We start from the raw sequence: 13490 nt of genomic DNA, 5'->3' as shown, positions 1-13490 counted from the left end.
GTAAGTTATTGCGGGTTACACTGAGTTAGAATAGAAACATAATTAAATATTTTTCAAATCTAAACATCATAATAAATCTGTTGCTCTTTGGAGCCCTTTTAGTTGGGGGCCCCAGGCAGTTGCCTACCTTACCTAATGGTAAAGTCTGCCCCTGCCTCAGCAGATCACATCCCAGTAAACAGTAATTTTGTTTTTAAACAGTTTACGCAACAACTGAAACAGAGGAGTCATCGCTCCGGTGTGACTCCTGCTCTCCATCAATTCCTGTTATTGATCCAGACAGTTTGGACTAAACTGTTGATAGTGACACATCCTTATCTGCAGGAGTCCATTATGTTTTCAACTAGACTTTGTTTGGCTTGATTAATCCTTTCCACTTACCCAGTTCAAGCTCTTTCAGACTTCCCATTGCACAATGACTGTTAAAACCAAACTAGTATTTCAGTCTTATTAGCACAGACTAACAGGCTTACAGCTATAATGCAGCACCACAGTATATACCGTCTATGGCACTACAAATTTACTCCTAAATTGCAAGCTCCTGTTATATAAATATAGTGATAACCCTTTGTACAGTGTTGTTGAGTGCTGGTTGGCCGAGGTGTATGTATCAGTTAGCCAATGGTCAACAGAGGGCGCCCTCTGAGGACCGTCTGAGGATATAAATCTGGCTCTTCATAGATAACTGGTCACTTAAAGCCAACCACAGTACATCAGGGAGTTTGAAGTTTGAAGCTGGATGGTGCTGCTTACAGCCTGGAGAGGTAAGAAAGTTTGTCATTTACCTGGTCAGGTTATATTTCAGTAATTTGCAGTGAAGGAAAATGAATGGATAATGAGCATAGATTTGTTTTGTTTTTATTTAATGAAAAAAGGACAAAGCTACAGAAAAAAGGCTCTATTTCTGATAAGTTCACTTGCTTAGCTATTTTCTATGAGATCTGCAAATATGCTTACATTTATCTTACTGGTTGAACAGATTATGCTTGTGTGCATAAACAGAATATGTGTGTGTGTGTGAGAGAGAGAGAGAGAGAGAGAGAGAGAGAGAGAGAGAGAGAGACTGTTAGCTGATTTGTTTATTGTTTGTCTGGCAGCTCCTTTATGTTTTGCATGCACCACAGTAATTGCAAGGAAAAGTTGCGGTTGGATGGGCCTGTGAGGACATTTAGGGGTTGCGCAGGAGAGAAGGGGACAGAGAGAGAGAGAGAGAGGGGTTGGTGGGGGCCCTGGGGTGAGGGAGCAGTGAGAGAGCCCCATTTTTCTCTCTTGAGTCCAGTTTGGACCAGTTTGCCTTTTCCACAGAACAGCAGAGACTCTGTGATGCCACTATGAGATGCTTCTTCAGTTATTAGTGCTTATAATGTGATGTCAGATATTTGTCCCAGCAGCAAGCAGAGTGATGTAATGATCTTTGCACCGGCAGGAGAGTTAATAATTCGCCATTCGTTGTTACTATAGGTTAGTGTAGTTCTTCATAACGATTACTTCTCCTCTGTGTCTAAATAGAAGGGAAACTTTCAGTTAATAAAAATGTTATGAAACAAACAGAGCATAACGTGTAATTCACAGATTTATTCTCACTTTATTTCATACAGTGCAGCCAGTTATCTTCAGCTAGGTTCAAAGTTAAGTGTTTTTATGTCGTGATCTTTTCAAAAGTGACCCTTCCTATCCTTCAGTGATCACTTCAGTGATAGGCTAACTATAAAACCTCCCCTTCCTCTTGTGCCTCTCTCTTCACAGATAAGTGATCAGTGATCCTTCATCCTGAGGCTCTCTCTATCTCTATCTCTCTGTGCTACCAGTTGGCTCTCTTTTCTTTCCTCTCATCTGGGGCTTCACCTTTCTCTGCCTCTCACTTCTTTCTCTCAACCATGCCTCCGACCCTGGCCACAGCGTTTGCCAGGCGCTGGTGGATGGCAGTGACTGCTATCATTGAGAATCTGCTGTTCTCTGCTGTGTTGCTGGGATGGGGATCTCTCCTCATCATGCTCAAGTCAGAGGGGTTCTACTCCTACCTTTGCAATGAGGAAGGTAAGTCACAACTGTTACATTTCTGTGTTGACAAAGTGATTATGGACGAACAGTCGTCATTTTCAGTTCCTAATTCTCACCCATTCCATTTTATACCTCCACACCTTTGCCCTAATATGCCTTGATGGAAAAGAACTCGTAGATTTTGGGACATGTGCTGCCTTTCCTCTTGAAAAGTATAACACTGAGCTGTTAAAATGAAGAATAGGGAAGAGAGGTGCCTTGTCAGTCAGTAACTAATGTCATGAGTGAGGGTGAAGGAAGGAACTGGTTTTATTCAAGAGATGTAACTCAACACTGCAGCTTTTTTGTCCTCTTTTGTGTGTTTTTCTGTGAATGGGTCATGAGCTGTTTTTAAGGACTCAGGAGATTAAACCAGATCAGTTCAATTGGAAAAGGAGCAGGTCTGCAGGTAAGCAAAGTGGCCCAAAGTTAAAGAGTGAAAGGCTGCAGTGTCTCATAAACTTGACAGAGTATCTCATTCTACTTGCCCTTTAGAGTGTTTTAACCTACAGTGCTTACAGCTAAAGTGAAGACATGGCAGCAGAATGATTGAGAAAAAAAGTCATAAACCAATTATAGATTAACTGTCCTTGACAACAAAGGAGGTTTCTGCAAGCTTGCATTTTTCCAACTTCTCTCTTTTTCCTCGTCCCACACTTTGACCAAAGCAAGGCAAGTGCCTTGTGTTTTGTAAGTTCAAACGAGGTTGAACTGATGCACACAATGCCTCGAGTTAGGTCTTTTAGAGAAGAGGAAGCAAAAGGGAATGTGAGAGAGGTATCAGGCCAGACTTATCCTTTGGACCTAGGGTTACACTTTGTCATGCCTTATGTCCTGACTGGGGTGAGCACTGCTGATCCCACAGACACTAGACTATTGGCTGGATTCAGTTTTTCTCTCTCATTAGAAGCTGCCCTGTCTCCTTGGGAGTTTAGATAATTGATTTATCTGACAGGTGATATGGAGGAAGATGTAGATCCAACTCTGAGTGTCTGGCACCGTCCTCCTATTAATGTCTATTTACAGAATCCTCCAACCCCATCCAAAAGCAGGTGATGCAATTTTGTCTGACAGTTCGTTTGATCTTAAGCATCACTCTGCAGCACAAGCCTTGACTTGCTAAACCGCACAACATTTTATGGGGTCATAAAAATGTTGCAGCTTTGATGCGGTTTTCCAGCAAGGTGTTTGCCCTCAGCACTGCGGTAACTATTGAGCATCCATGACTGTAGGTAACTTCCTGGAGCTCTGATACAGCCGCCTTATCTTATTCTGATTACATAACAGCGAAAGGACGGCAACACCAGCTCAGCTCTTTTTAGGCATGTGACGTGATAGAGGGACAGAGAAATCCACAGCAGGGTTTTATTACTGGTAATATGGAAGTTTAAAGTCCGTTGATAAAGGACAGGGAGGGAGCAAAGGACTGATAGCAAAGTGATGAAAGATGATGATGGTGCAGTGTCGATTTGGCTTTTGGAGATGGTTCAAGCTTGATTTTATATGGGTAGGTCTTTGGTAACAGGTCTCCATTGAAATTGTGTATTGAGTACGTGAGTGTGAAAGTTTTCAGTTATTTTTCAGAACAGTTAAACAAAACACATACTGAAGAATTTTTATACATTTCTCTTTATTGAACATTATTTTGTGTGTAACTACACAGAATATTAGGAAACTGAATGAAAGCACCTCCTGCTTTCTCATTTTTGTAAAACATGCTAGCACTGTTGAAATTCACAGACACCCACACATTTCTCACCCACTCAATCAAATCTTCTTGCAAAACATACCGTGAACACGCCGCATATTATGTGCAGGCTCTTACACTTTGTCAACCAGCTGCTCCCTTCAGCTTTGCTCCACGGTGTGTTATGATCTGGTTTCTTTAGGAAGGCTTTGGCACATTGTTATGAAGCGCGTCACGGTGTTTGACATGGGGATATCACACACATACTTGCCTCGCGTGACTACAAAGACGTTGTGAGGCTGACATAAGGCAGTATAATCCAGAAAACATCAGCTGAATCTGCAAAGTAATCAGAGCTCCCCCTCACTTGGACTTCTTCTTGGACTTTTGTACCTTTTCACATTATCTCCTTGCAGGTTCTGATGATAATGTGAAGTTTATTGCCGGTGCCGGTTTATCACGTTTTATCCCTGGCATATCAGTGTACTAATAAAATCCACATGTCTTCTCTAAAGAGAGATTGAGACATTTTAATCTTTTTATGGATAAAAACTCTATAAGGGAAGAAATTTAGTTTATTTTCCTTCCATTGATTTTAGTATAATGTTATTTCTAGTTGGGGATTTTCCACAGACGTACAGTAACTCTGCACGTGTTCATTGCACAAGTAGCCACAATGTGTTGCTCTATCACGATCCTGTGAATAAGCAGAACTGCCACTTTCACATTTCATTTCATTTCTGAATGACAAGAAGCTGCAACATCCCTATACACTAAACAGTGAACAGGAGCACACAGTTGAACTCAACTTTACACAGTTATACGATTATTCACATCATTCCACCTTGGGAACCCAACAGTGAAAACATGAACACTCCAAAATGCATAGAAAACCCACGGCACAATTTTCTTTCTTCTTTTATGAAGAATTACATGCAGGTAACAGCTCCAGCTACAATCTGTCCCAACCTCAGCCAACACCTGATGAGTATGCTGACTACTACGAAAGTGTGGGTGGTGTAGTGGGTCTGGGAGATGGTGTGGAGATGAAGCCCCTGGTTCCTACGGATGGGCTCCTGAGGATGAACGGCTGGCTGGTCTGTAAGGAACAGGATGAGATGCTGAACCTGGCGTTCACGATCGGTTCTTTCCTGCTCTCAGCCATCACCCTGCCACTGGGGATTGTCATGGATAAATACGGACCTCGCAAACTACGGCTGCTGGGCAGGTGAGCAGGAAGATTATCCAGACTTAACATGGATTTTTGGTGAAACAATGCTTTAAGAAGTAGTTTAAAAAAAAACTAAATTGTCATTAGACGTGGTTGACATGATTATCTATTTTCAGCACATGCTTTGCATTGTCCTGTCTACTCATTGCTTATGGAGCCTACAAACCAAATGGTAAGTCCGCTTTAAGATATATACTCATGTAAACCTTCTTGCACCATATTTGGAACAGTCTACAGTAGTTTGATTGTTGACAGACTTCACAATCTAACATCTGTGTCATTTGCAGAACTCTCTGTCCTTATCTTTATTGCCCTGACTTTCAACGGCTTCGGGGGCATGTGCATGACCTTCACCTCTCTCACAGTAAGTGCGTGCGTGGTTGTGTGTGCTTTGTAATGTTCCCGCTGCAGAGCCGTTGCACCTGCCCTGCGTAATGTTTGTCCAGATGTATAATTTCTATCTTCGTAGGTCTTTTGTCTCACCGTTATAATAGTTTTCTGACTCACCCTCCTGCTCACCCTCTTTCCCTCCCTCCTCTTGTCTGGCATTCCACCCTGTCTCCTGTTCTGTGTTGGTTTTGTTTTTTTTTTTTTTTTTTTTTTTTTTTTTTTTTGGTTCTTACATTGCACTCTGTGTTCCTGCGGACAACAGGGCTCAGCTTTGGATAGTGGAGGGGGAAGATTGGAAAGAGAAGAGAGAGAAAGTAACGGTTCATTATCACTTTCCACTGCTTCTATTATTGTGCTTCGGCGCGAACATCACAGCGACTGTTGGGCTTTTGCTCATCTCTCTGTCTTTCTCTCTCACACATAAATATGTACTTAATGTAAATACAGAAATAGACGCTAGTTACATGAATTAATACTTGGAAACTAATGTTCTCAAGCAATGCATCCTCTAAAAAAGGGAGAAATGAGGCAGCAGAGAAGAGCTACAGCTCTAATTTGCAGCTTCACAATGTGTGTCAAGCTAATAAGAAAAAACAACAAACAGACGCATTATCATGAAAACCTCACCATCATTCTCCCATTCTTTTTCTTTCATAACTGGCCCTTTAGGATTAAGATTGTGCAGAACTACACACAGACACAGAGACAACCGATGCTCTTTAGGATTCACAGAGTTCACAGGGTCAACCCCTCACCATTCCTCTGCATTCTTTCCCTGCTGTTCTTCATCCTCCTATCCCCTCCCTTTGTCATCAACTGAGCCTACGGTGAATCACACAGGAGCCTAGGGCTGTACCATGGTGATGCTGTTCACTAGAGAAGGGAGAGAGGGGCTCTGCTCCACTAAATCTTCCAATAAAATGCCCCTTTTCTATTCCACCACAGGCTGTTACCACATCTCCTATCTTGCATCTTCCTAAATCTCTCATCAGTTGCTGCCACTGGCCTGAATGATGTAATAAAATCACGATTTAGGGCTCTGTTTGTTCTTTTCTTATAGGCTTCAGGCCTATAAGTTTGTGCATTAAACCATGTTTTTCCCCTTAAATCCCCCCCACCCCCCACCCCATCTCCTTCACAACCTGATATACTATACTTAAAAGCCTTGGTGCTGGGTTAATCATTAGACTCTATGGTGCTCCTTGATCTTGATTCCTTGATCATGACTCCACCTCAGACCTACAGGCATTTACTCTAAGCTGAGGGGTGTTGGGTAATACTCAGTGGCCACCACTAGCTCCCTACCAATGTCAGTTGTCAGGCCACCTTTACACTTCAGGTTCATCCAGCAGCTGTTAATTAATCTGTAATGTTTAATCATCTATTGGAACAGTTTTCCAAATACTCCTAAAGATATTGTTGGGAAATACTGTAAATTGGGTGCATACTTTCTCAATTTATTAAACACAGACAAACACAAGCACATACCTCTTCCTCTGCTTCCCCAGTCTTATGTAATTGAATGTGCTTGTTGTTGTTCAGTCTCTTGAAAAAAGAACAGCTTGTGAATGCCTTTGTATTTGGATGTTTTGCCACCCACTGTCTCCTGTTTTCTCTCCCAACTCTCTTTTCTCTTTTCTCAAAGGGGGGTAAAGTATGTAAAAGAGGTAGAAAATGAACTATCCCCATCCTCTGTCTTCCGTGCATCTCTTTTGTCCTTGAATGCCACCTCACCTCAGTCAACCCCCCCCCCCCTCTTCTATAGGAATTTGTTGGCGCTGCGTTTGTGTGGTGTGTTGGACAGCTGTGTGTATGTTACGTGATGCTGTTTGATATTGCTTTTACTGGTGTACCAAGTCACTTTGTTGTGTTTCATTTTCTCTGATGTTCTGTCTGGAGAGGCATGTCTGCTCGCTAATTGGTTCACACTGTCCACTCTGACCCCACTGTCAGTGGGCACCATCCTCATAGTGTCCCCAATCTGTCCTCAGCCTCAAGCATAGAGCAACTGCAGTGCAGCTGAGATCACCATGATCTGGGCAGTGGATGGTTTAACCTTTATACTTACATTTACAATGAGTATATACAGAATCTTGTTATATTTGTAAAAATGCAGGTTAGCACAAGAAACTTAACTTTAAAGCTTAAAAAAGCTACACTTGAAGCAGGTTGCAATGATGTGATTAACTCAAAGGCTAACTGCTCTATCTGTCCCTCTTTCTCTATAGCTGCCTAACATGTTTGGAGACCTCCGTTCCACCTTCATTGCCCTGATGATTGGCTCCTATGCCTCCTCTGCTGTAACCTTCCCTGGTGTCAAGGTAACAAACAGAGAATCCCTCTGCACATACACATCAAACAACAAAAAAGCTTTTTCTCCTCTCATGATGTAATCTTCCATGCCTACAATTTCTTTCATCTACCATAGTAATCTTGAATTCAAAGTGCAATTGCAACCATATTCAGCCTTGCAAACCTTTGTAGGCCTCTACATAGCATTACAGCAACATGATCATTTTAAATTGCCACCAGTGAGTAACTTAAAGTGTTGCACAATCCATCATTTAGGTCTTTTCCAAACATCATGGCTGCCAAAGTGTATTTTGATGCAGATCTAAAACGTTTTCTATTATTAATCAACAAATTCAGAGGATTGTGCAGCCTTGGCAGGGTTATTCACTCTTTTGATTTATATCTGTTTTTTGTATTTTGTATTTATTTGTCATACTGTTTTGTGCACAGGTGATCTACGACTTTGGCGTACCTTTCATCACTATTCTGGTGGTGTGGGCTGCGTGTGCTGTACTGGTCTTCGTAAACTGCTTCTTCAACTGGCCACTGGAACCGTTCCCAGGACCAGATGACATGGACTACACGTCAGTACCACAGATACACACAGTGACAAACAGATACCATGCACAGCAAAAGTCCCACATGTACAAATATATGCTCACTGATGATAATGAAGTTGAAAATAAGTTTTGGTATTAGTATTTGTACTAATGAAGTAATAGCAGTCACTTGTACGTTCCAAAGTACATGAGGTAGTCATCCCCACAGACATTGTTATGTAATATAAAAAATGCACAGTGTAATGCTAGGTGAAATTCCAGGTCAAAGTCTGCCTGCTGATGATTGTGCTTGCAAAAAAACTATTCCCTGTTGTAAATCCTTATTAATTAAAATGATGGTTTCGACTTGCTTGTTCAGCAGATAATGTTTCTGCCAGACTGATAAGTGTAGGACTTGTAGGATCTGAACATTACCACCAGAGGAAGTCATAATCTTCCTTTTTTAGCATGAATGGCAAACACAACCATAGAAATGTCAACCAAATTTCATCCCGCTCCCCTCCTCTGCTTTCTCAGTGTGAAGATTAAGTTCAACTGGCTGGGCTTTGACCACAAAATCACAGGGAAGCAGTTCTACCGCCAAGTGACCACAGTGGGCCGTCGCCTCAGTGTGGGCAACAGCCTGAAGCAGAAGGAGCTAGCCACTAAGGACGGCCACAAACTCTGCCTATCCACCATGGACCTGGAAATGGACTGCAAGTCACAAGAAGAGTGTAAGAATGTAACATTCAAAAGCTCTAAATGTGAATTCATAGTCAGGATGTTAGTAGAGGATGACCCCCTTCTTTTTCTGCTTCTCACTCTAACGCACACAGACACATCATTTAGCTCTCTCTTTTCTGTTCTTCTCTGCAGCCCAGTCGTTCTTGAAAACTATCAGCAGCACCATCTTCATACTCAGTCTGGTGACCATGTCTGTCACTCAGCTGCGTCTCTTGTTCTACATGGGGGCCATGAACAGCGTCCTGGAGTCGCTCAGTGATGGAGACCTCAACAAAGGTCTGTGCCGCTGAATTTGGTTCTGAGTATGTTTCTGTCTGTGTGTAGAACATGAAAACTTTTCGTGTTTAATTTTTGGATTAATTTAATTTGGATTCATGAACTTACTTGATTTTAATTGAATTTTCAGTGGAGAGAATGGAACTTGGTAAGACTGAAACCCTATAGTTGTATCAATAGATTAGTGAAGCATTAGACTGTTAACTTTCAAGCTGACAACAACTAGAATTTAACCTCTAGCCTTGTATGGGTTTTCCATCATAATCTAATACATCCACTACCTCTAATCTCTAGCTTTTTTTTGTAGCTAGTGTTATTTCATGATTTCACCTTGACTGTTGTCCATGTCAATACCTCAGTCCTTCAGCTGTCATTCAGCTTTAAACTGAAGCCGCAAGTCCACAATTTGTTTTACTCATTAACTAACTTTGCCCCTCAGCATCAGCAAAGAGTACACATCACATGAGTAGTTTCACATTTCATTTATCATTACTTACCTGGCCATAAATGTCCTCTCAATGGCATCATATTGACTCAGCCATTTTTTTCTGTATCCACTGTTGTTTCACTCAATATGGCTTTACTTCCCACTAGGACTAATAATTAACTGTACCATCATAGTCATTAACCAGGTAGAAAGGTCTTGAACTGTCCATTGCTGTCATCCCTCCATCCTTCCATGTAAACCCCCAACCCTCTTCTTATTTTTTTCTCAATTTCTAATATTCTTGTCTTTTTTACCACCTTGACGTCCTCTTTCTGATCCCTCTCTCAGTGGGCCTGTACACCTCCATCTTCGGTGTGCTACAGATGCTTTGCCTGATGACCACTCCCGTGATTGGTCAGATCATGGACTGGAAGTTGAAGGACTGTGATGAAGGAGAGGACACAAAGGATCCCTGCAGCAAGTGAGTCAAGTTACTTAACCCATAAGAACTCATGGTGACACAGGTGTCACCAACCCTTTCAATGTTCTGGAAAATTCCTTAGACAGCTTTATCCTTGATTTTAACTCATGAAGTCCTTAAGTGACATCTACTGAACATCCTGGTACAGTCATGTGACAATGTGTGAATCTGTGTACCCATGACATCACTTCCAAAATGGCAGTGTGCCTGGTCAGCAAATGTGACAGAATTAGCTAATTTTAAAAAGCTTGTTTTTTGTTACTAAAGGTAGGTTTCAACCCATTTAACAATTCTGATGCTTTAATAAGATGTCCTGTATTACATTTAACCTGTTCTGACCACATTTCTTGAATAAATTGATATAAATCAAGTTAGGGAAATATCGTTATAGAGGTAGAATTTCGAAAAAAAAATTCAGAAATGTGCTCCTTGTGGTCCATTTGGTCTGTTTTATATTCCCAATAATTTTCCTTTGAGGAGAAATGGGTCCGGGTTCTTATGGGTTAACCCCTTCCCATACAGGCATTACTGTAATGTTTACTCGCTAGTGTGATGAATAGAAATGAGCCTATATTGTTAGATAGAGCTGCGATGTCAGTACCTGATAATCTGACCTGCTTTTTGCTTTTAACCACTAGGGGTGAGCCAAAGAAGAAGAGAGACAAAAAGATCCAGAAGGTGACCAATGCCCTGCGAGCATTTGTCCTCACAAACCTCCTTTTAGTGGGATTTGGGATCACTTGCCTTGTGCCCAATCTTCCTGTGCAGGTGAGTGGTCAACTTCAGATACACACAGGCCTTCTTGTACTTGAGGGAAACACATGATTTGCTAGCAAAGTCATCAGTGGGTCTTTATGCTGTTTTTTTTGTCTTAAAAAGTTACTGATTAGCCTCTTTTTACGGGCTGCTGACTGCCAGTTACGTAAAAGCCAACATGATTAACATCATCTCTGTGTGTAATTGCAGTATCAACTTTCCCAAATGTAGTGGTAGAATGAAACACGACATGTACTTCCACCTGCACCTTTGTGAGATCAGGATAAAGACCTTTACTGCTTTTCTGTTTGTCATGTTGGAGAAATTATTACCTTATTTGTACATTTTATTCTTTTTAATTCTTTACCAACATCTGTTTACGGTTGTTTGATTTGTATGGATCTACTCTGCTCTATCGTTCCTCAGATTGTGTCATTTGTCCTACACACTGTGGTGAGAGGATTCATCCACTCTGCTGTCGGTGGTCTCTATGCTGCCGTGTAAGTTTTATTGTACCTCGAAACTCACAACACACACATTGACACCATCTTGGTCCTCTGTATGTGGATGCAGGTTCAAACTGAAAGACTAAATCTAAGTCTTCTGTTTCTCCAGGTATCCCTCCTCCCAGTTTGGCAGTTTAACAGGCATGCAGTCTCTGGTCAGTGCTGTATTTTCTCTACTGCAGCAACCCCTGTTTCTGGCTATGATGGGACCCCTCAAGGGAGACCCACTCTGGGTATGTATACACACACACACACACACACACACACACACTCAAAAATACACACAGACACACAAATTAAACCCTCAAGCATGGCTAATTCTGGTTTTGTCCTCCAGGTCAATATCGGACTCCTCGCTGTCAGTATGCTGGGCTTCTTGCTGCCTCTCTACCTGGTCTGGTACCGACGGATGCTCTACAAAGAGCAACAGCAGAATGAAAACAACGCTAAGATCTACATCAAAATCAACGGCTGCGACATCCCTGAGGCCTTTGTCTAGAGAGAAGTGATGCAGAGAAACGAAACAGAGAACGAAAGAAAGATTCCTTACTGAGAAACATTGGCAAATGCAGTGATACACGCATACACAAGCACACATGAGGACAACTGAAATCTTAAATATCACATTTTAACATGTAACATTCAGCACACACATACAAAACAGACTGCCACATCCATTTTTTTTCCTAAAATCCCACCAAGATAAACTGATGCTGTTGTTGTCATGGAAACAAGTCCATTGGACAGTCGCTGAGGGGAAAATGAAACGTTGAAGGGAAAAGAAGAACAAGAGAGAGGAAAGACTGTGAAAGGAAAGAGGCATCAGCCCTCTGCATTCCCCCAAATCCTCTGACTTCTCTTTTTATTCCCTCCTCTGTGGAGTGGCACATTAGTGCAGCTCATAAAACTGCTCTAATATTCCCCCATATGAGCAGAAAATGGGAAAACAGAGCTTGTTTATCCCACAAATTTCCAAGTGTGAAACCAGCAAAACTGCTAAAAGTCACTCTCACAACAAGTGAGTCCATTATTATGAGTTTTTTTGTTGTGTGTTTAATGTGTTGACTTTAAATCATCCTTATTTTGAATCCCATTACATGGTGCTACCTATGTATCCATCAGCTGGATTTTCTGACAAATGGTGTAAGGTAAGTGTGGACTAAATGGCATTAATGAGTGACGGGGAGGAGAGAAGGGCCATATTGCTGATGTTTCTCGGGCGAATAGAAAAGACTGTCATGATTAATTGGATTTTTTTATTTTATTTAGGAAGCTTATTACAGTGTAAAACTACTGTAGCATAGAATATACCGTAGTGTATGGCAGAGTTTTTGAGGCTTTTACTTTCTTCTGTAGGAGACATCAAACAAACTGCAGTATGTGTAAAAAGAAAATGTCCATGTTTGTTTAGAATATTTATTTTGTTTCCTGTTTTCTTTAGTTTTTATACTTTACCAGATGTGCCTTTTGAATATACCTTCATGTGAAAGAGAAGATTAGGCAGCATATTCTGCTTAACAGTCTCCCCTTTGCATTACATGGTAATACCATTTATACATCAAGGGTTTTTATTTTAACATTTAGATACTTACTGTAATCTTCTCCCAAGTTTATCCATAAGATATCATCATTGTGTAAAAGTCAATATTTTATTCAGTCTATCTACCTACTGTTGAGAGAAATTCAGCACTTTAAACCCTGTTAATCCCTTTCAATTTCACACACATCCCACACCCGCTCATTTCAGCACTTCTCTCCTGATGCCTCTCTTGAGAAATAGTCCCACTTTAATTTTTGAGCTCCTCCTCCTACCTTCATAAATGTATTTATTTTGTTTTACACAAATTTCATGATGTATTTAAATTGCACTATGCCAGCAACCACACGTGTGTCCGATCATATACTGTGTTGTTCGCATAGAGCTCTTTCTTATATCACTGAAGATAATGTAGAGATGTTTTGTTATGCAGGCATTCCTGTTTGGATATTGAAGAATTCATGGTGTTTAATAAAGATGTGTTGATTTGTTTGAACGGTTGTACTTGTTCATGTATTTTTTTCACTGTTTACGAGGCTGCTTTATGTTTCTGTGTAACTGTACCGTTACCTGGTCACAGAAAG

General features: G+C 41.2%; 1 protein-coding gene across 2 annotated transcripts; it reads left to right on the top strand.

Moving 5' to 3' along the window:
- Positions 1 to 685: 685 nt before the first annotated feature.
- Positions 686 to 13402, top strand: slc43a2b (solute carrier family 43 member 2b). Of its 2 annotated transcripts, XM_044370020.1 has the most exons (15): positions 686 to 764; positions 1747 to 2037; positions 4655 to 4955; positions 5075 to 5130; positions 5246 to 5322; positions 7577 to 7669; positions 8091 to 8224; positions 8717 to 8913; positions 9056 to 9199; positions 9330 to 9347; positions 9975 to 10107; positions 10746 to 10875; positions 11290 to 11363; positions 11479 to 11602; positions 11707 to 13402. In XM_044370020.1, exons 2-15 carry the CDS (start codon positions 1878 to 1880, stop codon positions 11866 to 11868), a joined length of 1803 nt encoding a protein of 600 aa, XP_044225955.1. In that variant the 5' UTR covers positions 686 to 764; positions 1747 to 1877; the 3' UTR covers positions 11869 to 13402. The 2 variants fall into 2 exon arrangements, with proteins under 2 accessions (XP_044225955.1, XP_044225957.1); XM_044370022.1 differs by lacking the exon at positions 9330 to 9347.
- Positions 13403 to 13490: the final 88 nt, after the last annotated feature.

The sequence above is a fragment of the Thunnus albacares genome, chromosome 13 (assembly GCF_914725855.1).
Source record: "Thunnus albacares chromosome 13, fThuAlb1.1, whole genome shotgun sequence".
Classification (NCBI taxonomy): domain Eukaryota; kingdom Metazoa; phylum Chordata; class Actinopteri; order Scombriformes; family Scombridae; genus Thunnus; species Thunnus albacares.
The sequence above is the reverse complement of the archived record's forward strand: the minus strand, read 5'-3'. Positions and strand labels throughout refer to the sequence as shown.

What these genes read in the sequence shown, in the direction of transcription:
- slc43a2b (XM_044370020.1), top strand. Translation starts at nt 1,878, where the DNA reads ATGCCTCCGACCCTGGCCACAGCGTTTGCCAGGCGCTGGTGGATGGCA. An exon ending in CCAGATGACATGGACTACAC is followed by an intron (nt 8,225 to 8,716) that starts GTCAGTACCACA and finishes CTGCTTTCTCAG; the next exon opens with TGTGAAGATTAAGTTCAACT. An exon ending in TGCCCAATCTTCCTGTGCAG is followed by an intron (nt 10,876 to 11,289) that starts GTGAGTGGTCAA and finishes ATCGTTCCTCAG; the next exon opens with ATTGTGTCATTTGTCCTACA.